The 24,035-nt window shown below is 41.6% G+C and overlaps 1 protein-coding gene across 1 annotated transcript; it reads right to left on the bottom strand.

The window, feature by feature from the left end:
• Positions 1-22,073, bottom strand: LOC134078343 (transient receptor potential cation channel subfamily M member 2-like). Its single transcript, XM_062534209.1, has 26 exons — positions 21,865-22,073; positions 18,849-18,916; positions 18,515-18,588; positions 17,464-17,626; positions 16,984-17,164; positions 15,604-15,764; positions 13,229-13,409; positions 12,399-12,460; positions 12,033-12,230; positions 11,030-11,132; positions 10,042-10,163; positions 9,465-9,821; positions 8,841-8,918; positions 7,734-7,866; positions 7,319-7,464; positions 6,975-7,087; positions 5,976-6,026; positions 5,659-5,848; positions 4,199-4,317; positions 3,965-4,097; positions 3,682-3,853; positions 3,005-3,185; positions 2,617-2,789; positions 2,258-2,390; positions 1,048-1,129; positions 1-922 (listed from the first exon to the last, which is right to left on the bottom strand). The coding sequence occupies exons 2-26, from the start codon at positions 18,912-18,914 to the stop codon at positions 806-808; spliced, it is 3,489 nt and encodes a 1,162-aa protein (XP_062390193.1). The 5' UTR covers positions 18,915-18,916; positions 21,865-22,073; the 3' UTR covers positions 1-805.
• Between the last annotated feature and the right edge of the window lie 1,962 nt (positions 22,074-24,035).

Here is a 24,035-nt window from a genome sequence, read left to right as displayed (position 1 = left end):
TTCAGTAAACTGTTTTATTGGCTCACAATAGGTTTAGGTTGTTGTTGATGACAATTATAGCATGAAGTTAACAGTAGTGACAAATGAGTTTTGAATGAATTTGCGGAGCAGCAGCCTTACAAACAAATCAATGTAATTGTGTTCATGGCACATTCAAATAACAACGCAATGAGCATAAGACATACAGTATGTCTGTTTAAAGGGATGGTTCGGAGTGATTTCATGCTAGGGTACCTTGCACCATGACCTCGAGCCAACGTCGACTCTCTGCAGCTACCGCTACAGCTGCATCGACGCCACTCACACATACACAGAGGCACATGACATGACGTGTGAGTGACGTTGAGTCAGCGGTAGCGATAGTAGCATAGAGTAGAGGCCATCAGGCAAGAGTAATTTAAATAAACGCCTGGTGTACTTACAAACTTTCCAATGCCTCATTTCATGAGAACTACTGTAGAAGTTTGGTACCACTCCGGGCATTATTAATGGTGTAATACATACTGTACATAGTTGGTTCCATTAGCACCTGCACTAAGCCATTGGGCTGTTAGTGCTAACTCAACCTATGTTCGACCAAGGGAAATAAAGCTTCTCAAAGGACCCTAGCATAAAATGACTTCCAATCATCCCTTTAAATACGGGAATGTGCATGTGTCATTGTCCAAAGTCTCTCTCCCAATCTCAGGTAAAGCAATTCAAAGCAAATTATTTTGTGAGTGTGAGACGCTCTCTCAATGACCTTTACTTACTGACTCCAGTTAATCATGTAGTTGATTTAGGAGAGAGGCAGTCTAAAGCCACCTCACTCACACATGGAAGGAGGCTCCTCTTTAGATTGGTAACCTTGAGCTTTTAGGGTGTCCATGATCCACTGTAGTGCTTTAGCAGACTGGGAGACTTGCAATGCAAGGTTTTTTCCCTGCAAAGTTGAGTGGAAAAAGGAAAATGCACAATTAATGCTTGTGGGGACATGGCATTATTCACCCTTTTGTTCACTTATTTATCTATTCTGAGGAAAAGGAAAGAGAATGAACTGCTCTGAACCTGTTCCTCCAGCTGAGCCAGCCGCTTTGCTATCGTGCCCCGGTCGTACTCTCTCTCCAGCAGCTCTGACATGGAGGCAACTCTGCGGAGCAAGCCACAACAATTCATCTTAATGTGTACTGTACAAAGTAAGGACACATCAAAATGCTGTCATCAAGTACAGTAGGTTCTTCTGTAATGTCTGTCAGACTTGGCATATGTTGTTAGACAGACAGACAGATAGACACAGAGGCTTATCAGAATCAGAATCAGCTTTACTGGCCAGGTTTGCACAAAACAAACAAGGAATAGACACTATGGGTGGGTAATTGGATGCAATTGTCCAGAGGGGGAGTGCGGCTGGGAATGTCCGCCTTCTTGTTGTCCCTGTCAGGTTGCCATGGTCGTGGACAACTCAACAGGCACAAGCAAGATGCAATGTACAATTGCAGAGGGTGAGCATAGTGCAATAGTGCAACATCAGTATAGGCTGAGGTTTAGGATCATATAGTGCAATGCAGTTCAGTGCAGTGATAATATATTACTAGCAATACTGTAACTAAGATCGAAGAGCACATGAGATAGATGAGCAGAACAGGTTGGTTGACTATGTTCAGTGTAAAGGTGGGTGCTATTTCTGAGTGTTCAACAGAGTGACTGCTTGGGGAATCTGTCTTTGTGTTGTCTGGTTTTGGCGAACAGTGCCCTGTATCCTCTACCAGAGGGAAGAAGGTTGAACAGTTTGTGAAGTTATTATTTTGCTGTCACTTAATCTGTTTTATAACCCAGAAGGTATCAATGGATAGATCTGTGTCTCCTCTTTCATCTGACATGCATGGCATATCTATCCGATCACTGGTTTGCGAGTAATTCAAACGAAAGTATTGGGTGCGTACTGTAGGTGAATGCAGAGCAATATAGACTGTAAATATGATGCAATTTTATTTAATTTCATGATTTTTTTATTAGCATATTTGATCGCACAGACAAGTCCCCCACTTCTGCTCTTGCGTCCAATTAAGGTCTCATCTCGCTGCAAGTAACAGTTGCAGAGCAATGTAATAAAGAAGAATGGGTGTGTTTTTGACCCACTTCAATCGGGTTCTATGGGTTAAATATGACTAATAAGAATATAGAGTTATGCTAGAAGAATTGCACTATCTCTTTGTTGTCTGTGTGGATTACCAGTGTCCAGAGAGCATCTCTCCTCTTGGTTCTGTGGGAGCCTTACCGGTCAGCCGTGTCCTGGATGCGACGCTCGGTGGTCTCACTCCTCTCCTGGCGCTGGGTGGCCACGTAATTATCCTTCATGATAGACTCCCATAACATCAACTTCTCCTCGTCAGTTTCAGACAACTGAACCTCTATAAAGAGGCAGACCCAGGTAAACATTTTAGGTTTGTGAAGTAGAAACATTAGTGGTTTGAGTCATAAAAAGCAAGGGGTTTAAAAGTGAGTTGCTGAGTCAAGTTCAAAGTAATGAGATAAATTAGCCAGGTGTACAAAAATGTTTTTTTTTTTGTTTTAGCCGAAGTACATCACTCTACTATACACACTGAAGCTGTGCATAAAAGCATCTGATATACTCACTGAACTCTTTGTGCTTCTGGGTGGATTTACAGCGCCTGAACAGCAGGAACAGGTGGCTGAGGAGGATGAACGGAGGGGGTGCAGGGGGGCGACTGTAGTACTCCTTTATCAGCTCGTACCTCTGGAACTTCCAGATTGTGTCGTTGTTGCCCTGCACCTGCTGAAATGTGTAGCTGTTGAAGCAGAAACAGTCAAAGTCCAATGATTCTGTGTGAGACAGTTCTCAATGTACAAAATGTACTTACAGAAATATCTATCATTACATCTCTCAATACAATGTTCTAATTAAATCCCTCAAGGAAATAATATTACATGTTGTGCTGAGCCTACCAACAGAGAAATTGTGTAGGGTGTGCAGTGTCGTTCAGATCAAGAAGAGCAAACTCACTCGAAGACGGCAATGAGGAGGTTGAGGAGCAGAATGTTGGCAAAGAGTAGGTACACACACAGCATGATGATAGTTAGCCCCTCGGGAAAGGCTGGCATTTGGTTATCGTTGAGCTCAGGGCATTTTGGTCGCATAGGGTTAGTGCCATTCACAGAGCAGGTGTTCAAGTCAAATGCAACATCTAGATGGTTAGGGTACACATATTGTACATACTGTATATCATTTGAAAATTTGAACATTTACAAATGATGATCAAAGCATTTACCAATAGTTTGCAACTGGCTCATAACAGGGAAATGATTTCATTTCTAAATGGTTGTTTCAGTATTTATAAGACATAAATCATGCATTTACAAACATTTTTTATTTACTATGAACAAACCATTCATAACATTGTGAACAAATGCTTTACTGATAATAAATTATGCATGAACAATAAATGACTAATGATGAACAAACCATTAACTAATAAGTAACAAATGTTTAATAAATCATGAATTGTGTGTAGTTATTAAGTACTACCAATGAATCTAATCTAATCTACTAATTTCACTGGATGGATATTGTTATATGAATGCACAGCCTAGCTATGTATATGATTTATCCATTCCTTTGCACACACTGTTTGCAACCTTCTCCTTAACTGTGTGTTTAAATAGCATCTGAATATGACTCACTGTCGATGTTGGTTGGGACACTGCCGAATATGATGAGGTAGGGCTCATACACAGCTCCTCTCAAGATCCAGTCCAGTCTGTTCTCATTGTGGATCATAATGCCCTGTTTAGCCACCCCGTAGGCCACCACCCAGATACTGAGCAGGAACATGAAGAAGAACAGATCCATCATCTGGAGAGAGGGTCAAACCAGCGCACATGAGACATCTGCTGTTGTATATTGTATAGTATATTTTGCTGTTGTATAGTGTATTGTATATTTTAAGCCAAGTCTGGAACCCACCATCCTTTTGACAATGATGATTTTTGGGCCCAGTGTTTTGCTGATGGTGAAGATGGCCATGAGTCGCAGACAGAAGATTATAAAGTCGATGCAGAGGATGATCTTTCCAGTGTAAAATGCTCTGCTGGTCCACCTGTAGGGGAGAGCAAGGGATTCTGGGTAGCGACAAAGATAACTGGTGACTTTTAAAGGCAATATTACTGAATAATTGACCGCCTGAGACTCAAATCCAACCTGCAGGCAAGACCAACGATGAAGAGCAGGATGGAAGACAGGTCTAGAATGTTCCACAAGTCATTGATATACATCCTGGCTCTCCTTCGGAACCCAAATCCATCGAGATCATCAAAAAGCTACAGTGCAAATAGTTAGATTGACAAGTAGAGAAAAATAATCAATAGTGGAACTCAGTACACAGGAATATTAATCATTCAGGTCATTCAGTGTCAAATGACCCAGTGGCTGACGGGTCACTCTCTCCAAAAAAACGGAAAAGAAAGACACGCTGGCGTTTGTAGACCAAACCTATGCATACATCTTAAATGTTATATCTGGATCAAAAATGTCTCCAAAACTTCAGCCCTTTGAAGCCTCAAAGTGTCATTTTAAGCATGATGGATAACAATCCTTTTTGTTCAACTTGTAACATTATTGGCTCTTTTGGTATTGTTTTATGTTCATAACGACTCAGAGTTCGATGATTCAGAATAGTTTTAATGTGGATCCAACATTCAGCAATCAGCTGCATAGCAGATACACAAACACCGTGCCATGCATTCTTACTCTGACTCGCCCTGCACTGTGGGTATGCTACTAACTAAACACTAGAGTGCCACCTAGTGGTACAACGACATCGAAACAGGTATTTCACACATATTAGTGAAACTTTGTGAATAGAAGCACATTTGTGAAAAACAAGTACTGTAACTCTCTTACTCTTACTTTCCGTTGTATCAAAAGAGCACCACATGTGGCCGAAAGTGGTACTGCAGAATTCAGTGGCTTTATAGACAATATTTTCCAAAAATCATATCTCAATCAGGATACTCAGCAACAAGCCCACATTTTGGACAGATGATCCTCACATACAGACTGATATATGGTTTAAACAAAAAAAATGCTCTGACAATATGATAATGATAATGATAACAATCAATGTTAATGTATGGACATGAGCTTATAGTCCATATATGAGAGGGGGAAAAAATCTGATGAAAATCTGATGCTTTTTAAATGAGAAGCCCTCAAAGGTGACGATGTCTTTTTACTCAATGAATTTAGATGTCTGATCTGATTGAATTTTTTAATTCAACTGGAAAATGTGCTTCTGCTCACATAGTTTTACTAATGTCCATGAAATACCAAAAGAGACGATAATGTTGCAAGTTGAACAAAAGGGATTGTTCATCACAACGCTGAAAATGACGAAGTTTCAAAGGCTGTTGTTTCGCAACGATATACAGATTAATGCATAGTTTTTGTCTACAAACATCTGTGAATTTTTTCAGATTTTTTTCAGAATTTTTCAGAGAGCACATACCTGCCAAATTTTGCTGAACTTGGGTGATTTCACACGGAATTACCCATTCATAATATTGGCTGTTTACGTGTTTGAGTGCATGGTGATATTGTATTTACTCATAAAGAGGAGCAAGAAACGACACAAGAAAAAAAAAACATGGGTTACATCTTACCTGTCTGACCTCCTCAAACACTAAAGAGATCAACCAGACGTAGAGCAGCCATTCCCTCCATGACGGCGTGGGCTGGAAGTCGACCATCACCACGAAAGAGAAGAGCACCAGGAACGCCAAGTAGGAGACGATGTCCCAGAAGAACTTCACCTGTGGGGCTGTGTAGAATTTCCTCAGCTTGTCTAGGGCACTGTAGCAAATAGCACAAAGCAAATAGCTTATAAGTCCCAGCACGTGTTAGCATTGGTGAGCACATTTGATTTAACTCTGAGCTCCGTGGCTCATCTCAATCTCATTCTCAGAATAGAGCCTATTACCTATTATTGGCCGAACTTCCCGTCTCCTCATTCTTCATGGCCTCGTCACATCTGAAAACAAAGAGGCTTTATCAGTTCATATACAGGGTGTTGGGTCGTACTTTTAATATGACCATTCATTCAGTCAAACTTAAAATAGTTGCTGGGTCTGTAACACTGGATGTAATACAAAAAGTTGATCACAATTCAGAGATAACTGCATAAATGTGAAGCTTGGGAAAATATGCAATACTGTTTCATCTACTGTAGATCAGGGATTCTAAAGCTGTGGTAGCCTACGCTTACCCCCGGTGGTAGGCGAGATGCTTCTACGCGAGATGAAAAGGGCTACGGCAGACAGGTGTTAATATGAACTTTTTAAATGTTTTGTAATTCATTTATGAATAAATACATAATTTCAAATAAGGTCATAATTATATGGAAACATGAAATTAAAGGATATAGTTTCTAAATTCTAGTAGGCTGTATGTTCATCAAAAAAGGGTGGCTTATTGAACATGATACCAATAGCTACATCAATAGAATGCGTTACTTTTGAATGTGTCGGATGGTGGATGGTCTGTGGGGAAAATGTTTTGGAACCGCTGCACTAACTCAGGACTCATTGTGAATTTTAAAACAAAAAACAGAAAGGAGGGAGGCAGCAAAGCTAGGAGTTATTTTAGATGGGCAAGAACAAGGCAATGTTAAGCTAGGCTAAACGTTTAACAAACTAAAGGTAATTTTAGCCTTTTTAGGGCTGTATAAAGTTGTTCAAACAAATACATCCATGTGTCTGGCGTTGTTGTAGGCCTATTATAAGATATTGTATGCGGATGTTGTTAGTACTATGCAGGCTACTTTTTAGCTGACCAATGCACGAACCTAAAACCGGGAAACGGAGTTGGGGGGGGGGGGGGGGGGGGGGGGATACGCGAGCCAAGTCAGAATGTAGGTGGTGGTACGTGGGGGACCGCTGATCTACTGTAGATGTATAGAACAGCTTCCCTTGGAGTGTACCTATAGGCTATGAAGTCTGTGCAGATGAGTGGGAAGAAGAGCATGCAGATGAGTATCCTCCACTGACGGGTGTCCACAGACAGCTCTCCATACCAGATCTGGGTGAGATGAGCCTGATGCAGAAACACGACCTTATGTCAGACCAGCAGGCCACAGAGAACCCAGGAATCACAAGCCCTACTTTCTTCAAGGAATCACAAGCCCTACTTTCTTCAAGGAATCACAAGCCCTACATGATATCCTTCAATGAAAAATACAGTAAAACTCTGTTACGAGCCATGGCTTTATTAATTCATTCACCCCTAAAACACACAGAATTCACACATACACATATTTACACATACCTGAACCCCTGAGTGTGCCACGAAGCGCTTGTCGTCTGCCTCCAGTGCCAAGCGTAGACATGTGGTGTTGCCCCAAGATGGTGAAATTCGGTTCAGAAGTCTCTGGGCTCGCTTTTCATTCTTGCTATGGCACTCATTGAACACATCTGGGACACCAGTATGCATGTGTGTGTGTGTGTGTGTGTGTGTGTGTGTGTGTTTGTGACAGAGAGGCAAGAGAAAGGAGGACAAGAAAGAGAGAGAATGAGAGAAGAGAATGAAATAACCATTTCTTAATATCTAACAGAAACAGAATTACTATAGAAAGAAGACGTAATGTTTAAAATTAGCTGAGCCATGCTGCTCATTGAAATTTAGCATGACTTCTTTTCAGAGTTGAAATGCAAAAGGCTGAAAACATTGCTTATGGTATTACCAAAGGCCTGTCTCTCATAATGGCTGGCAAGTTCTCTGATTTTCTTGGCATCATCATCATCATTCTCGGACTCCTGTGTCAGATTTTTCAGAATTTTGCTGGCTGCCAAAGCAGCAGCTATGCTGTCTCTACACTGTTAAAACAGCACAATGTTTCCGTTAGTAATGTGACAGACATGAGCAATGGTTTCAGCTACTGAAACGCTTGCTCAAGTGGTTAATGGAAAATAAAACATGCAGACAGTAAAGATAGCAGGGACAGGTTATTTAAAGGTGCTCCAGGCAAAGTTTGGTAACGTCACTTGTGTTGACATTCAAATAAAACTGAGCTAGCTGGCCCCAACCCTTGCGCGCAACTGAAACTCTCCTGAATGCACATATCGCTGGTGATTGGCTGGAACACTGCAAAAACTGCTTATGTAATAAAATCTAACTAAGTGTTTTAATCTTATATCAAGATAAAACTAGTTGTTTTCAGTAGAAAGAGACTTACCTTGTGCTTTCTTGTGAAATCAAATGACTTAATTTAAGAAAAGTTTGACTTCTTAAAGACAATTCTTCCTGAAAACAAGCAAATGTATCTGCCAGTGTGTTAAAGGGACACTCTAACCATTTGCATTAAGCTTTGTATTGTTAGAAACCCAGTCAATGTTTTTGAATGGTCGTGCATCATTCTCTCAGTTTCCCCTTAGATTGGAGAAATTGTGTTTTCAATGGGGATTTTGTGTGTGGATCTAACGCTTGTGATTACCTATACGGGCCGTAATACACTGCGGTGGACTGGCTCTCGTGAAAACGACCTTCGATATATAGCCAAAAATTTGACTGCAACATAAAACAATGATTGTTTTAATTTTAGAATATGACAAAATGTTACTGAGTCCATCTGTGTGCTGCCACTTCCTGGAGGGTGGCTAGGTACGGCAGCGAAGAGCAGTGAAAGGTGCTTGTTGGCTTTGATACATTTTTAGAATTTCCCAGTGTTCAAGTGAATCATTTAAATGGTTTAAATTGTTAGGATAGAGGAAGACTATTGATTTGATAGTTGTCAGTTGTCAGTTGACAGTTGTCTCTTACAGGCCACAGTGGTGTTTTTTGTTTTTGTTACCTGTTCCCAGGCAATCTGGGCCAGCTCTCTGTTATTCTGTAGAACGGCCCACAGGAAGAGGTCTCTCCCAGGGTCTCTCTGAGGGACGAGACAGTTAACAGTTTGTTTTGACACTCAGAATTAAGAAACTATGGAGCCCCTAAAGGACTATGTGCAAAAAAGTGTTTTAAAATTTCTTTTAATCATTTTTGGGAGCTTCTGGCGAGCACCAGATAGTTGCACAGCAGAAACTTTTTTTTATGCACATGTCCCTTTAAGGCCCCATAACAAACATCTATCCATACATTGTGCATCCATTATCTAGATTCTAGATCATTGACACTTATTTTTCATTCATCTCTTGATTCTTCAGACTTATGGTCCATTCATGCCACCTGGGAATATCAGGGACCGCTCCCGTAATTACATTGTTTTTCCCACTGCGAACGTTCATGTGCTTTGCCATCGGAATGTGTGAAAAACATGGATGGCACAACAAAGATTAAGACATATGCCCACTAATCTTACATAAACTACTATATTTGCTTAAACATATGGTGTAAGACACTTGTGAAAGAGGGATATGCTACTTTCAGGTGTCGTGAATGAAGATGATGCAGTGACGTGATATGTGCCTGAACGCACCTTTACAATCACAGTGTTGTCCATGTCCTCGTTGTCCATCTTGATGAACTCATGCGAGGGCAGCGAGTAGATGGGCTGGGTGACACTGCCCAGCAGCTGCTGCACCACCTCGGCCACAGCGTCTAGCGACATCGGTCTCTGCTGGCACGTGCTGGTCAACGAGCCATTGTCGCCCTTCAGCCACTTGTCCAGCGTGTCCTTGAAGAGGCAGCTAGGCATGTTGTTGTAGAGCTCGCACAATATCTCCTCTCCGGACAGAAACTCGGGGATGCTCACACCGTTCTCCAGCAACAGCCGCACAAACTCTGGCTTGTTGCCCACCAGGGCCGAGAAAAATGCCTTGTGCAGGTCGACGGACTGCAGACAGAAAAGAGAGACAAAAAATCCATGGGGTCATGCTGACTATATTGTCCGGACAGCTGCTTCACAAGTTCATATGGTCATGAGATTGCTAAGTATTTAGAGGGGAGAGGAACAAACAAACAATTTTTATAGGAGTCCTCCAGACACTCCTCTAAGACTGCTTCAGGCACTGAAAAAAGGCCTTATTAGCGTGAAAACTGAAGTAAAAGCCAACCTGCCAATTGTTGTCCTCCGTGAAGATCTCGTTCTCAGCAATGTCCACTCGGTTCCAGGCCACGGCCAGCTCCAGCTGCGTCTCCCAGGCCCTCTGCCCTGCATTCTCCTCACTTCTAGACGCTGAAGGGACACACACACATTATACATAAAGGGACACACATCTCTACATTAGCATTACAGTTGGCCTGCAATTATTCACTTTTCAATTTAACTCATTTGAACTATAACACTATAAAGTGTTCTTTATGGATCAGTGGGTTTGGCGAACTCAATAAAGCATCGGCGCTGTGTTCGGAAGTGTCTTTGGTAATGTGGTTCCCAGCATGCATTGCAAGTCGGTTGACTCGTTTATAGGCTATTATTGTTTTGATTTTGAAACATTTTGGTTGAATCAATGTACAGTAGCCCTCTTGCTGATGTTTACAACAAAAAAATGATGGGATATGCCCATTTAAATGTTTTAGCTAGGCTAGTTTATTTTGAAGATAGATACCATAAACGTGAACCTACTAGGTCTAACCAGTGTAAAAATCTGATCAGATGATAACTGTATATATTCAAATATATTGGTGGAGGATGTGGCTGTCATGAATGAATGTTTGCAAAATCAGGACATCAAAAGCGTATACAAACACACAAATAGTGTATGAATGAATAATGGTAATGATAAGGAATGCCTCATAACCAAATTAGATATATGCAGGTCGAACACTCTCACTCCCTTAGGGTGACCATTTCCATAACATCAAAAAGGAGGACATTATGCGGCATATCGGTCAATTATATGGTGTACATAGGACTCTGGTATACTGTCATTTACATTACAGTTTTCTGTGGTTTAATAATATTTGAGTGTAAATTCAAGTAGAGGTTTCCAATTCCAAATTTAAATGTAGAGTCGTTGATTTGTGGGATTAAAATACACATCTGAGACTGAGTCAGGAGTGAAGTCTTAAGGCAGCACAGAGTGAGATGGGGATGGGCACCTTTCAGGAAGGCCTGGAGGATGGCCACGTCCACATCGCTGTTGCTGTCCTCGTCCATGCAGAACACGGTCAGGAGATGTGGCTTACTGATGATGTCCTGGATCTGTGAGAGAGTTTCAGAGTTAAGTGTACTGTACACACGCATACTATTTGTGTCAATTGTTTCTTTACTAGCTTTACTGACAATTCCAAGGCTCTGTGTTTGAATCCCATGCTGTAAACATATTGAATATATCACAATTTTCCACTGGCGTGACCAGGAATAAAGGTGTCTTTGTCCTTAAAATGAATTGGTTTGTCTTTGTGTTGAGAGACTTTTTCAGAGGGAGGTGTATGTACCATGATGCTTACTGTATGAACATGCTATAATGTATAATATATATAATGCTATAATGTAATTGGCCATAGGTACAAAGTCGAAATCTGAGTGTCTAAGACAATTACAACCCCACTGTAAAAGTTAGCAAGAAACAAACTATCAAATCTAAAAACGTAGATTTTGTAAACAAAACATCTGCCTGACACCTACTTTGCGTTTTTCATGAAAACGCTGTTCTCTCGCTATGATTGAATGTAATGTGAATGTTGGATAATTCAATGCAAGTGGAGTGATTACTAGCAGTAAAAAGTCTTGAGCGGTGTTTACATACTGTACAGTAGTCATAAAGCTCACTGTTAAGTGGATCTTGGAAAAGCGGTCAAAATGCTGTAAAATGTTTGGCAGTATGGAGCGCTCTGCACTGAAAATGGCTGGCAGCGAATGAGTTAATAATAACATAACATTCATGTCCATCGCTTAACATATTTATGAGGTTTTTTTTAAGACTTTATAGCTTAAAACTCCTTCAACTCATTGTTAGTCCCCCCTACCAATATGACCATCACGTTGACACACTTCTTGTAATAGAACTGAACGATGCTGACTCTTGACAAGACAATGCGGCATAGTTATACATATCTATTTAACCACTCCAACGACACCCCTAGCACCACTCTGCCCCACCTTCTCGGTCCACTTGTTGACTTCAATCTTGGAGAAGTTTTCGTACTCCTCAAAGAACTCCTTCATGTGCTCCTGGATAAGAGCAGGGGTGACCTGCGACTCAGGATTCCTGGCTATGCTAGCGATCACGTCTGCCATCCCGCCCGAGCCCTCCACAACCACACACGGAGTGCCATTCAGCATGGCACTGTGGATGGTCTGTAAGGACACAGAGATGGCAGTCATTCAATTTAAAAATAAATTGCTAAAATAGGAAGACATGGCATTGTAGATGGTCTGTCAGGATACACAATGGACTCAACAATATGCTAGATGCACCTAAAGGTAAATTAACTCCATCTGCAAAGATGTGGAACAGAAACTTACATTCAGAGTGCCTGGTCCTTCATCCAACACCACACGCAAAACAGGTATCTTCACGTGATTTTCTGGAAGAGACATGAGATTTAGTCACACGCACACTATAAAAAACATTACAACTATTTGCTTGATATCAGTATTTAGCATGTTGGAGAGAGGTGAGTAAGAATATCACTTTGATTTTGTCTGACCCCCCCCCCCCTCTCCCATAGAGTAAGGAAGAATATTCATAAGTCATTTTGGAGAATAGTGTTCACTAAATGCATTAGGTTAGGTAACTTAAAATGGACTTTAGCATTAAGTTATTGCATTGTAGTAAATAAGTACTAAGCAAATGCATTGAACTATATTAAAGTGTAACTCCAGCGAAAATGGACTAAAGGATGTTTTTCTGAATGAAAATACATCAGCTAAGCCGTGGAGACAGTATTTTTTGTTGATCAAGCAATACAGAGCTAGCACCGGCAAAAGCTACAGCCCAACATCACAAACAGTGGATTAGCTAGGGCGGCGAACCAAGCGCTTTCAAAATAGCAACTTTTTAAACCACTAATATGCTCAAAACAGTGCCAAACCTCGTCACTACCTTGCTCGGTCTCCACACATAAAACAAAGCACCAAGAATGTAGTTTGTGACTCTGACGTCTTATCAGAAGACTGTTAAGAACACTTACAGTACCAACTGTCCTTTCACCAGCTCTTCTCGAAGGAAAATCCATATTAGGCAATTATGTGAGACCTGGATTTTCCTTCCTAAATGCAGTTGGTGAGTGTTCTTAACAGTCCTCTGTTATAAACTTCGAGTTCGCAAACTACATTGTTGTCAGTCAGCTGACCTTGGTTTCCCAGGGGCTTCTCTGAGATGAGCTTCTCGAGGCGTCTACGCAGGCCGATCTCCATGCCGTAGTGGCCGTGCGTACCATCATCCACCAGCAGGAAGTGCGAGTGGTTGCTGTCCAGGCAGGAGAGCTGACCCTGGCCCTGCTGGTCTACTGTGTAGTGGGCAGGGAAACAGCCCTAGAGAAAGACGAGCAAACAAACAGACAAACACAAATAAACAAACAGACAGACAGTAAAACAGATGAATAAGTGGCGGTGTGAACGTGGCATGAAGTGTAACAGCATAGTTCAAATGTGATGTATAATGTTTACATTTTGTGCTTAATTTATCTACAAATACATACAGTATGCCAATGTACACTATATTGCCAAAAGTATTGGGTCATTTGCCTTGACTCACACATGAACTTAAGTGGCACTCAATTCTTAATCTATAGGGTTTAATATGACATTGATCCACCCTTTGCAGCTATGACAGCTTCAAACCTTCTGGGAAGGCTTTCCACAAGGTTTAGGAGTATTTATGGGAATTTTTGACCATTCTTCCAGAAGCGTATTTGTAAGGTCACACACTGATGTTGGATGAGGTGACTTGCTCTCAGTCTCAGTCTCTAATTCATCCCAAAGGTGTTCAATTGGATTGAGGTCAGGACTCTGTATAGTCAAGTTTATTCACACCAAACTGTGTCATCCATGACCTTGCTTTGTGCACAGGTGCACAGTCATGTTGGAACAGGAAGAGGCCATCCCCGAACTGGGCTTGGCCCCTTAGTTCCAGTAAAAGCAACTCTGAATGTGTCAGCATTAACCAAGAGATTTTGGACAATTCCATGCTCCCAACTTTGTGGGAACAGTTTGGGGATGGCCACTTGTTCCAACATGACTGTGCACCAGAGTTGAAGCTGTTATATCTGCAAAGAGTGGACTGACATCATAGTAAACCCTATGGATTGAGAATGGGATGTCTTTCCTTCCTCGCTGAACTCCTGTCTGTCGATTAACCTGTAGATAATTGCTACAATCTTTGCTACAAACTTGCTCGGCCAGTTCTGTTGGCTACTGCCCAGCACACCTGCTCCTCTCCTGCAAGAGCTCTCTTCCTATCCCCTCACAGTGACTACTGTGTGTCTCTACCTTTTTGCCTCATTGTTGTCCCTGGTCTGTTCTGGTTGGCGTATCCTGGCCAAGGTTCTGGAAGGAATGCTGGTCTCACATGTCCCCCAGGGTTCTGTACTTGGGCCCCTCCTCTTTCTCATATATATCCTCCCTCTTGGCCAGATAATTCGCAACCACGGCTATGCAGATGACCTCCAACTTTATGTCACCACTCCCCTCTCCCTCTGACCACCCGTCACACTCCCTCACTGACCGCCTTGTTGATCTAAAATTATAGATGCAAAACAAGTTCCTCAAACTCAACACAGACAAAACCAAAATTCTGCTGATTGGTCCTAAAAGCATGCTCTCCAAATCCCACTCTCACTCTCAACATTGATGGTTCACCTGTTCATTCCACTCCTGTTGTCAAAAAACCTTGGCATACAACGACTTCACCCTTAGCTTCGATCCCCATATCAAAACACTCACTGAAACTGCCTTCTTTCACCTCCGTAGCACTGCATGCCTCCGTCCCCTTCCTTTCTGTTAATGATGAACAGACTTTTGTTCACTCTTTCATTATGTCCCGACTTGATTGCTGCAACTCACTTTTCCTTAGTCTCCTTGCTAAATCCCTTCCCAGATTGCAATACTTTCAAAACTCTGCAGCCAGGCTCCCCACCCATACCAAACAATCTGCACACATCACCCCCATTCTCCTCCCAACTCCACTGGCTACCAGTTCCGTGCCGGATTAAATAGAAAGTACTACTACTCACCTTCAAAGCCCTCCACAACCTTGCTCCCCCTACATCTGCGACCTCTTGACCCCTTACACTCGCTCCCGCTCACTCAGATCCTCTGACCATAACCTATTGCTATCCCCCCCACAAGACTTTCCACCCTGGAAAGTGCCAGGTCCTTCAGTGCATGGCCCCCAAACACTGGAACTCCCTCCCCCAGCCTCTTTGTGACTGTCCTTCTCTTCCTTTCTTCAGAGCACATCTCAAGATATTTTTGTTCAATGATCACTTCTCCTCCACACCCAGCAAAGCGACCTTGGGTTTGAGAAAGGTGCACCTGTCATGCTATATAAATTAAACATATAATTATTATTACTTAAGGTCATATGCGAGTCAGGTGACCCAATGCTTTTGACAATATAGTGTACAGCATGTATGAAGTGCATCTGTGACACCAATAGATACATACTGGTGCTAGTGAAAATGGTAAGAAATTGTCAGTGGGTCAAAGAGTTCTTCTTCATCCATACCTCAGGGTTTATGAGGGACTTGTTATTGTGTATGGTGCCCCAGGAGGCCACCCCGATGGCCACGATCTCCCCCCGTGATGCAGAGCTGCTGGACTCATGCACGGCCATCCCCACCTGCTTCATCATCCCAGTGTGGGTGCCCCCAGTGATGATCCAGGCACCTGCCCAACCACCAGTAATACTCTTAGTTATACAAAATAAGTAGCCTACTTTTTAAATATAGAATTGTTGTCTCTGCAAGTGCAATTACAAAAATGCAAAACATTCCAATGATGTGGCAATGACAGTTGTTATTTCCAGTGCTCTCTAAAACAAGTACATGGTCAGCTTAAACATCCAGTTTAGACGAGCCTATTTCATGTGCAAGTAGGAATAACTATGGCCTTGAGGGATACTGTCAATGATTGCCTTTAAATCTAGGGTTAAACATCACAGGTTTAAAGATTCAGGGGCAGATTTACGTACATTGAACGCACCGTTATCAGCATCCTGACCAAACTGCAGAAAGCGCATGCTGTGTCGAGTGCTGTGCCTCTTCATTTTACATGCTATTTGTTACGTACGTCTGGTCACTCTATTGTGTGTGCTAGTTCAATAACTTGCCTTTCCAGATTAAAAGTCCATACTGGTTAAGAAAGGCAGGTGAACAGTCTCTAAAATAAGGGTAGTTTCCTTAGCATAGCGTTGTTTTTCCTCCCTTGATCTCTCAGAGGTAGCCTCTCAAGCAATTGCTCTGCTGTGGCTTGTGCCTTATATCGCCCAAAATACTTAATTGCATTGCATACTCCACATTTTAAGCTACATTTTCACGTATCACATCAGCATTTTGCTTCAGTGAATCTTTTTTAAATTGCTTTACAATTAACATCGAGCCCTCCTAGTTGCTATTGCCCAGCTTGCCTCAGCATGTCGCCATTCACTCCTTCACCTTCATTAACATTCCCAGTAGAATTCTCAGTGTTTTTGGCCTCTATGTGTCCAGTTACAGTACATAGTCTCTGTATGTTCTTGGTCTTAGATTTTGTGAAATAAATGTCTGAATATGCGACTGATAGTCCGGTGCAACTTATGTTTTTTTTCCTCTTCCTGAAGCACTTTTTGACTGCTGCGACTTATACTCCGGAGCGACTTAATACAGTGATTTACAGTATATTGTATATCAATTGTATAAACTCTCACAGGCATGTCCAATCTCTGATATGTTACATAGCTCAATGGAAAGTCATCCACCTGCTGCCAAAAAATGATGATCCCCTTGATCTTAATGCCCAAGCAGACAGTGTCCCCATGCTCTAAAACGGCTTGGACCCAGTACATAGTCGCTTGTGACTATATTTAAATGCTGCATTTGAGCTGCTGTCGATAAAGGAGTGTGCTGACCTGTGCTCTGGGCCACTTTGATGAGGCTCCTGCGGTGCTTCTGCCTCAGGTGTGTCCTCGTTTTGAAGTTCTTGGCCCCGCCCGAGTACGAGATGAGCAGGTTCGGGGGGCGGAGCTTCCAGTATTTCGTAATCAGGTCATACAGAACATCAGGTGGGGTATCTGAGGAGACACGGACATACTGCGTGCACACACACACACACACACGCACACACACACACAGACACACACACACGCATACAGTACATATGAATAACTGCAGACACCACCAATACAAGTGCACAAGAAGACATGACTGTACGCAGAGGCATCTGTTCATTCATACATCCACCCACTCATCAATGGATTAGTGCTTACTACTTTGCACACAGTTTTACAAACACAATCAAATGAGCACACATATTGTATGCAAAAACTGAGATCAGAAGTGCATTGAATTCACACTGAAAGTCTGAGTCTGAAACAGGCAAACATGTTCACCTTGCCCTTGTTTTGGCCGAGGCCGCCAAAGCTGATGTCTCCAAAGGCGTCGGTGGGAACCTCGCGCATGTACCTCTGTTCCGATTCTTCCAGAAAACTCTCTGGCTTGAAGGCCTCCTCCACATGGTCCTCTTTGGGGTAACCACATTTACAAAGGCCCTCTCTGCCAAAGACCACACATAATATGGGAAGAGAATGATACTCTGTAAGCCCTCTTACTAGGAGAAGAATGTAAAGTTTCTGAAACATTTTCTTTGAGTAAATCTTGTGTCCTAATAGCTGTTCATATATCAAGGGCAGTCCAACATTGCTGACATCCTCCAAACTATAGTAATTGTCATCAAAGTGCATTTTGGACATAAATTAGCCCCATCAGGCCACTACAGAATACAGCAACAAAAGAGACCTGATTCACATGCTCAGGCAAATAGACATGACACAGACCACACTCTTGCTTACACAGACATGCACGTGCGCACTAGGGATGCTAGGGACACTATAGGTGCAATTCACCCGTGTCGTCAGCAAATTGTTAGGTGTCAGTGTCTTTAATTGACAGTGTAAAGAACAACTCAGTCATAGTCTCAATCTCAATCATAGATGTTGTAGCATAGTGGTTTGCGTGTGTGTTTTGCACATTTCTTCACTGTGGCTCGCATCCCGTATTATTTGTCAGGTTTCAATTCAGATAACATGTGTTGGATGATGGCCAACTTCTTACTTTGTCATTAACCGCACAGTTCCAACCAGAAAATTCAGATTGCAGCACTGCAACATCAAGTTTTTATGAGAATAAAATTATTTAGAGAATCAGCAATACTTTCAGAGATATTTTTTGTGGTCTCCCATCCATTACTGACCAAGACCATCAGTGATCACTGCTCAACTTTTGACTGAGAGGTTACACAGCCAGTCACAGACTTGAATAGACTTCTTCTCTGCCACACACAAAACTTTATCAGACACTAATCCACCAAAACATACCCAAGGTCTAAGCCTGCAGACCAGCCCAGACAGGCGGACAGATGAACAGACAGACAGATGGACTCACCTCTCAGTCTGCATGTAGAAGCAGCACTCTTTCTTCTTGATGTTCTCCTTAATCCAGGACTTGAGTGAGCAGCGCTGGAGGGTAGGGGAGAAAGTCAGGTACTTGGGGGTCTTGGCTATGCTGGCAGCCAGCTGTGCAGTGCTGCAGCATCAGTGATGTGTTACACAGAGGAGACAGCACAGGACACAGGGCTTGGCCAACACTCACTCTCTCTCATACATACACACACACATTGGTGCTCCCTCATCAGTCCTATGAAGGGAGTCTCAAAGATCAGCTCTATTGAATGTTTAATACGATGGACAATGACAGATTAAGATATCAGTTACCTTACCCTGTTGTCGGATAGGAGATTGCTTAATTCAGTTTGGCAGGTTTCTGGATTGATATCACTCTCCATTTCTGGAAACAAATTAACATTAATTTGATATTGATTACCGCAAGTGACCAATGATTGAAAGAGCTAATCATAATCATTGCAGTTCAGATATTAACAATGAATCACATGTCCACTGATGTTTTCGATTAAACAGTTTTTGTCCATACCAACACATATTTTATAATTATGAAAATGGACAGTCTACTGTATTAGATACGATGAATTATTGGGGCCACACATGAAGAAAACAAATATTTTGGCATGACTAGATAAACTCAACATGTCGACATTAAACTCGAATTTTCGAGAATAAAGTTGAAATGTCATGTCAATGTCATTAATCTTGGCGTGTCCTGTTGACATTACACTCAAAACTATGAGAATAGGCCTAGTTGAAATGTCATGTCGACTTTGTCCCTCACCAGTGCCGCTGCTGGCCATTTCCGCCCAAACGGAATTGCTTTGTGGTGCCCCCCATAAATTGTTAAAACATTTTTGACAACTCTAACACACAAAATAAAATGAAATGCCTACAATTCACAGACCATTACTGTGTGCTTTTAAACTTTCACTGATTCCATTCTGCAATGGCAAATTAGGAGACTACTCTTTATACACTGCCTGGCAGTGCTATGATCTGGGGTTGCTGCAGTTCTCAGCAACGTTATGTGCCCAAAGAATGAGATCTGCAGATGACTACCTGAATATACTGAATGACCAGGTTATTCCATGGAGGTATTTTTTCTGCCCTGATGGCACGGGCATATTCCAAGATGACAATGCCAGAATTCTTCAGGTTCAAATTGTGAATAAGTGATTCAATTTCAGGGAACATGAGACATCATTTTCAGCTAAGAATCCAGACCTTAACCCACTTGAGAATCTTTAGGATATGCTAGACAAGATTTTGTGCAGAGGTCCGAATCTCCCGTCAACAATACAAGACCTTGACGAAAAAAAAATGCAACGCTGGACGGAAAGAAATGTTGTGACATTGCTGAAGCTTGTGGAAACGATGCCACGTGCCGTCATCAAATTAAAGATGGTCCAGCGAAATAGAAGAGTGTGTAACCTTTTTTGGCCAGTCAGTGTCTAAATTCAAAATCACATTGATTGCAGCGTATGTTAAAGAGCACTCTCACCAATCTGAGTTTAAAAATGATCAGTAGTGGGAATCGGATAACTCCTATAGCCTTCCTTTTCAAAGTTTCTTATATTAAAAAGGAGATACTATCCAGAAGAAGGCCCAGCAGAGGTTGCTATAAAGAAGTTTAATCTGCCTAAGGAGCTGCTGACCACTTTCTACTCAGCCATCATTCAGTCTGTCATCTGCACCTACATCACTGTCTGGTTTGGGACAGCCACCAAATGAGACAGGGCCAGACTGCAACAGACAATAAGGGCTGCAGAGAGGATAACTGGAGCTGACCTCCCTTCCATCCCGGACCTGTACCGGTCCAGGGTCAGGAAAAGGGCAGCAAAAAGTGTCTTCAGACCCCTCACATCCTGGTCACAAACTGTTCAAACTCCTTCCTTCTGGTAGACGATACAGGGCACTGTTTGCCAAAACCAGACGTCACAAAGACAGCTTCTTCCCTCAAGCGGTTACTCTGTTGAACACTCAGAAATAGCACCCACCCTTACAACAAACAAAGTCAATAAACCTGTTCTGCTCATCTATCACATATCATGTGCATTGTGCACTTACAGTTACAGTTATAATATTATTATTAATACATTATCATTGCACTAAACTGCCTTGCACTATATCTATATTTAATTTAGACTATACTGATACTGCACTATTCCCATCCTGTATATTGCATCCTGCGTCTTGCCTGTGCCTGTTGGGGTGTCCACAACCACCATGGAAACCTTGACAGGAACAACAAGGCTGCACTCCGGACAGTTGCATTACCCTATCCCACCCATAACATCCATTTATTTTGAAATGTACATACTGTATTTATTCTTATTCTTATAGCCTTACTGCCCTCATTCTATTCTTACTGTTTCTTTTCTGTTACTGTTGAATGTTGTACTTGAGAGCAAAGAATAACCAGAGACAAATTCCTTGTTTGTTTACGCAAACCTGTCCAATAAAGGTGATTCTGATTCTGAATTTAGATTGAACTGAATTTTGCTGAACAGAGCTTTCACATGTTATAGTAAAATATTGTTTTTACATCTGTGCCCGAGGTTACCAATTCAAATCCAGTGCAGACCTGAACAAGGGAATCATAAGGTTATGTACAGTATATTGAAGTTCCAGTGGTGAGAAACTTGGTAGTGAGAAACAAACTACTATCTTCAACCTCATGTATGCAGCTAATAAGGTGCTAGAATTGTTACTTAGACAAGGTAACCTTCTCCCCACTGTGGAATGTAGAAAGGAATGCAGTTGCAGGGCAGGGCTATTTCCCAGGTTTGCATTATAGGGTGTAGAACAGCACATGGGCCATTTTCAGCCCAACCAATGTTACACACCCTATTCAAAGACCTCAAGGACCAGCATGAAATAGGCTACCCTTTATAATCATCATATCAACCCTTTAATTCACACCGCTGCAACTCCTTCTGCAATGGTTTCACCTCGATGCGGATCTTTGGTGTGAATTGGGCCTTACAGTGAACTTTAACAGATCAACCAATATTTTGCAGATTTAATATGAAATTTCACAGTTTATTTTTTATATATTTTCAGAGTGGAACTAAACCGTGAACATACACAAGTTGATATATTCACCATGAACTTTGACAGTTAATTTCAAAGTAGTTTACTCGACCAAATTACCACAAAACGCAATGAATTTTCATAGTATGCAGTTTAACTTTAACAGTTCAACCAAAAAGTATCAAGTAATATGACATTTCACAGTTCATTTGTACCTAGGAGATGCATTCCAAATTAAGTGGAGTATTAAGTTAGATATGATAGGCTAAGTGGATTCTGATTTAGTCAAACACTCACCGGTCTCAGATGAGGCGAGAAACGCAAAGACGATGAGACTTGTCCCTGGATGTATTATATTGCTGCAGGACAGCCTCCTGGTGAGTCACATGACTTGTTAGCCTTGTCTCGAGGATACGCAGAAGGATGTAAACCGTGGTGACGGTCTGAGGGAAGTTGAAATTGATTAGGAAAGTGGAAAGTGGAGAGTGGAAATAGCCTACAGACATCCCAACCAGCAGGTGCAGGGAGGTGTATGACATACCACCATGCTAAAACGTTCGTGTAGTCTGGTGTAGGCCTATGTGTCAAACGCTTTCGTTTTTTGAGGCACTCTCTCCCTAAGCACGCGCTCCTGTTCCTCATTGGCAGAGATCGTTGGATTGGAGATCTTCATCCTGACGGTCTAGTTCGGAAATCATGCGATATCCTATGCTGCATTGACGTCGCGGTTTTTTTGTTGGTTTCTTTTTTTTTATCCACAAGTAGCCTAGGCTACACTTTGACGTTATGATGCACATCGTCGCCTGACTGTCAAATAACACACTGAAGGCGACATTCACACGCATACGCAATGTAATTCCTAAAGTAGGCTATATTCCTTCTTCTGAGCGTAACCATTTACCAACATGAGTGAAGTTTCATAGGCTACGGATGTAGCGCCGCGCGGCCGCACCGCCACATTTTAAAGGTGACGACAACCTCGCGAGTGGAAGCGCTGGCGGAGGAATTAGGCTACAGTTGTTTCCTGAATGCTTAAACGCTAACCGTGATTCTTCTAGCACAATTTTAAAAACTACTCAAACGTACAGGAAAAACACTGCTTTGTTGTAGGCATACTCAGTTTGCAATTTTGTAACACACACTTTGCAAATTAGGTAGGCCTACTACAATTCTGCGGTGCACCACCACAGTGAAGTTAGTGTGATGTTGCATATTCGGATATTCATTTTAGCACCAGCATTGTTAACCATGGACCACCTCCTTTCTCTTTCTTCTTTTTTTACCGAGGCATCGTCAACAAATTACTTCCTGAATTTAAATTATCTTTTGAATTGTTCAATACCTGTCAGATCAGATGAGACACCCCAGACCAGTGCAGAACTGTTCTGCTGTGAGACTATAGGCTTAGGCTACTATTACTAGGCAATGTAATTTGAAAACAATAAATGTTATTATCTGGCAAGTTTAAATTATTACAATAGTGGACAGTGGGTCAGAAGGTGATGGTCCAATATAGGCCTGTCATAATATCAACATTTAAAATAGGCCTAATTATTGTGACAAAACTTCACAATAATGACATTATTGCGATATCAATCTGATCATTATACAAGATAGCAAACACTCAAAGCATTACATTTATTAGGCTATAATATAATTCATATTTATTCAAAACCATAAACATTTTACAGTATAACTCCCAATTTGTCTCATATCAGGTCAAAATTCAGGTCAACAACATTAGGCTAAATAAAGTTTTGACTGGAAAGACCATTTAAACATGGAATTCAACTCTAAACTATATTCACTGTATTTATGAAAATCTGTAGTTTCATTGTTTCTAGGCATAATTCTATTTGCAGGTAGGCTATCTGGAATGGCATTTTCAGGAGACTTATCAGAATTTATGATATTAAGCTATTAAAATGGAATGTCATGGTTTGACAAACTGACTGTTCATGGACAAATGCTGATAGCTCCTGTCAGAGCAGCTTAATTAGTGATAACATTTTGCTTCTGTTACCTCTTGCTCAGAAATTCATTATGCAGAGCTATGTTTTTAAGCCTACTTATTTATTTATTTTACAGACAAACGTTTAGCATGATCTTCAAGTTCATTGATATTCCAGGCAATGGGCATCATCATCATGTGAATGAAAGATGGAAAAACTTGACAGTAGTTCAGAACACAGCACAAGACAAAAAAAAATCACATTAAGACAGTTTATCAACTTTGCATAACATTTCCAATTGGTAAGCAGGTGAGCCAGATCTTTGTGTAAACTGGGCTGTTTATGCTGGACTGTCTTTTCAAGATGGCCTACACAATCAAAAGTTTGGCGTAGCTACAACATCAGGTTATCACATCTGGTCTAGCTTCTTCTTATAGCACTCTCTCATGATTTCTCTCTCACCCGCTCATTCAAAAATGGCACGGTAATACCGTGGGTGGGTGCATTAGTTCCATG

Source organism: Sardina pilchardus, chromosome 4 (assembly GCF_963854185.1).
Source record: "Sardina pilchardus chromosome 4, fSarPil1.1, whole genome shotgun sequence".
Taxonomy (NCBI): domain Eukaryota; kingdom Metazoa; phylum Chordata; class Actinopteri; order Clupeiformes; family Clupeidae; genus Sardina; species Sardina pilchardus.
Note: the sequence above shows the minus strand (reverse complement) of the source record. Positions and strands in the feature narration are given on the sequence as shown.

Bases quoted from the DNA above. Each gene is read 5' to 3' on its own strand.
- LOC134078343 (XM_062534209.1), bottom strand. From the start codon at position 18,914: ATGGAGAGTGATATCAATCCAGAAACCTGCCAAACTGAATTAAGCAAT. The intron at 12,461-13,228 runs GTCAGCTGACTG...TGTCTCTTCCAG, and splicing joins GAAGCCCCTGGGAAACCAAG to AAAATCACGTGAAGATACCT. The intron at 7,088-7,318 runs GTATGTGTAAAT...TTTCTGCATCAG, and splicing joins TGGCACACTCAGGGGTTCAG to GCTCATCTCACCCAGATCTG.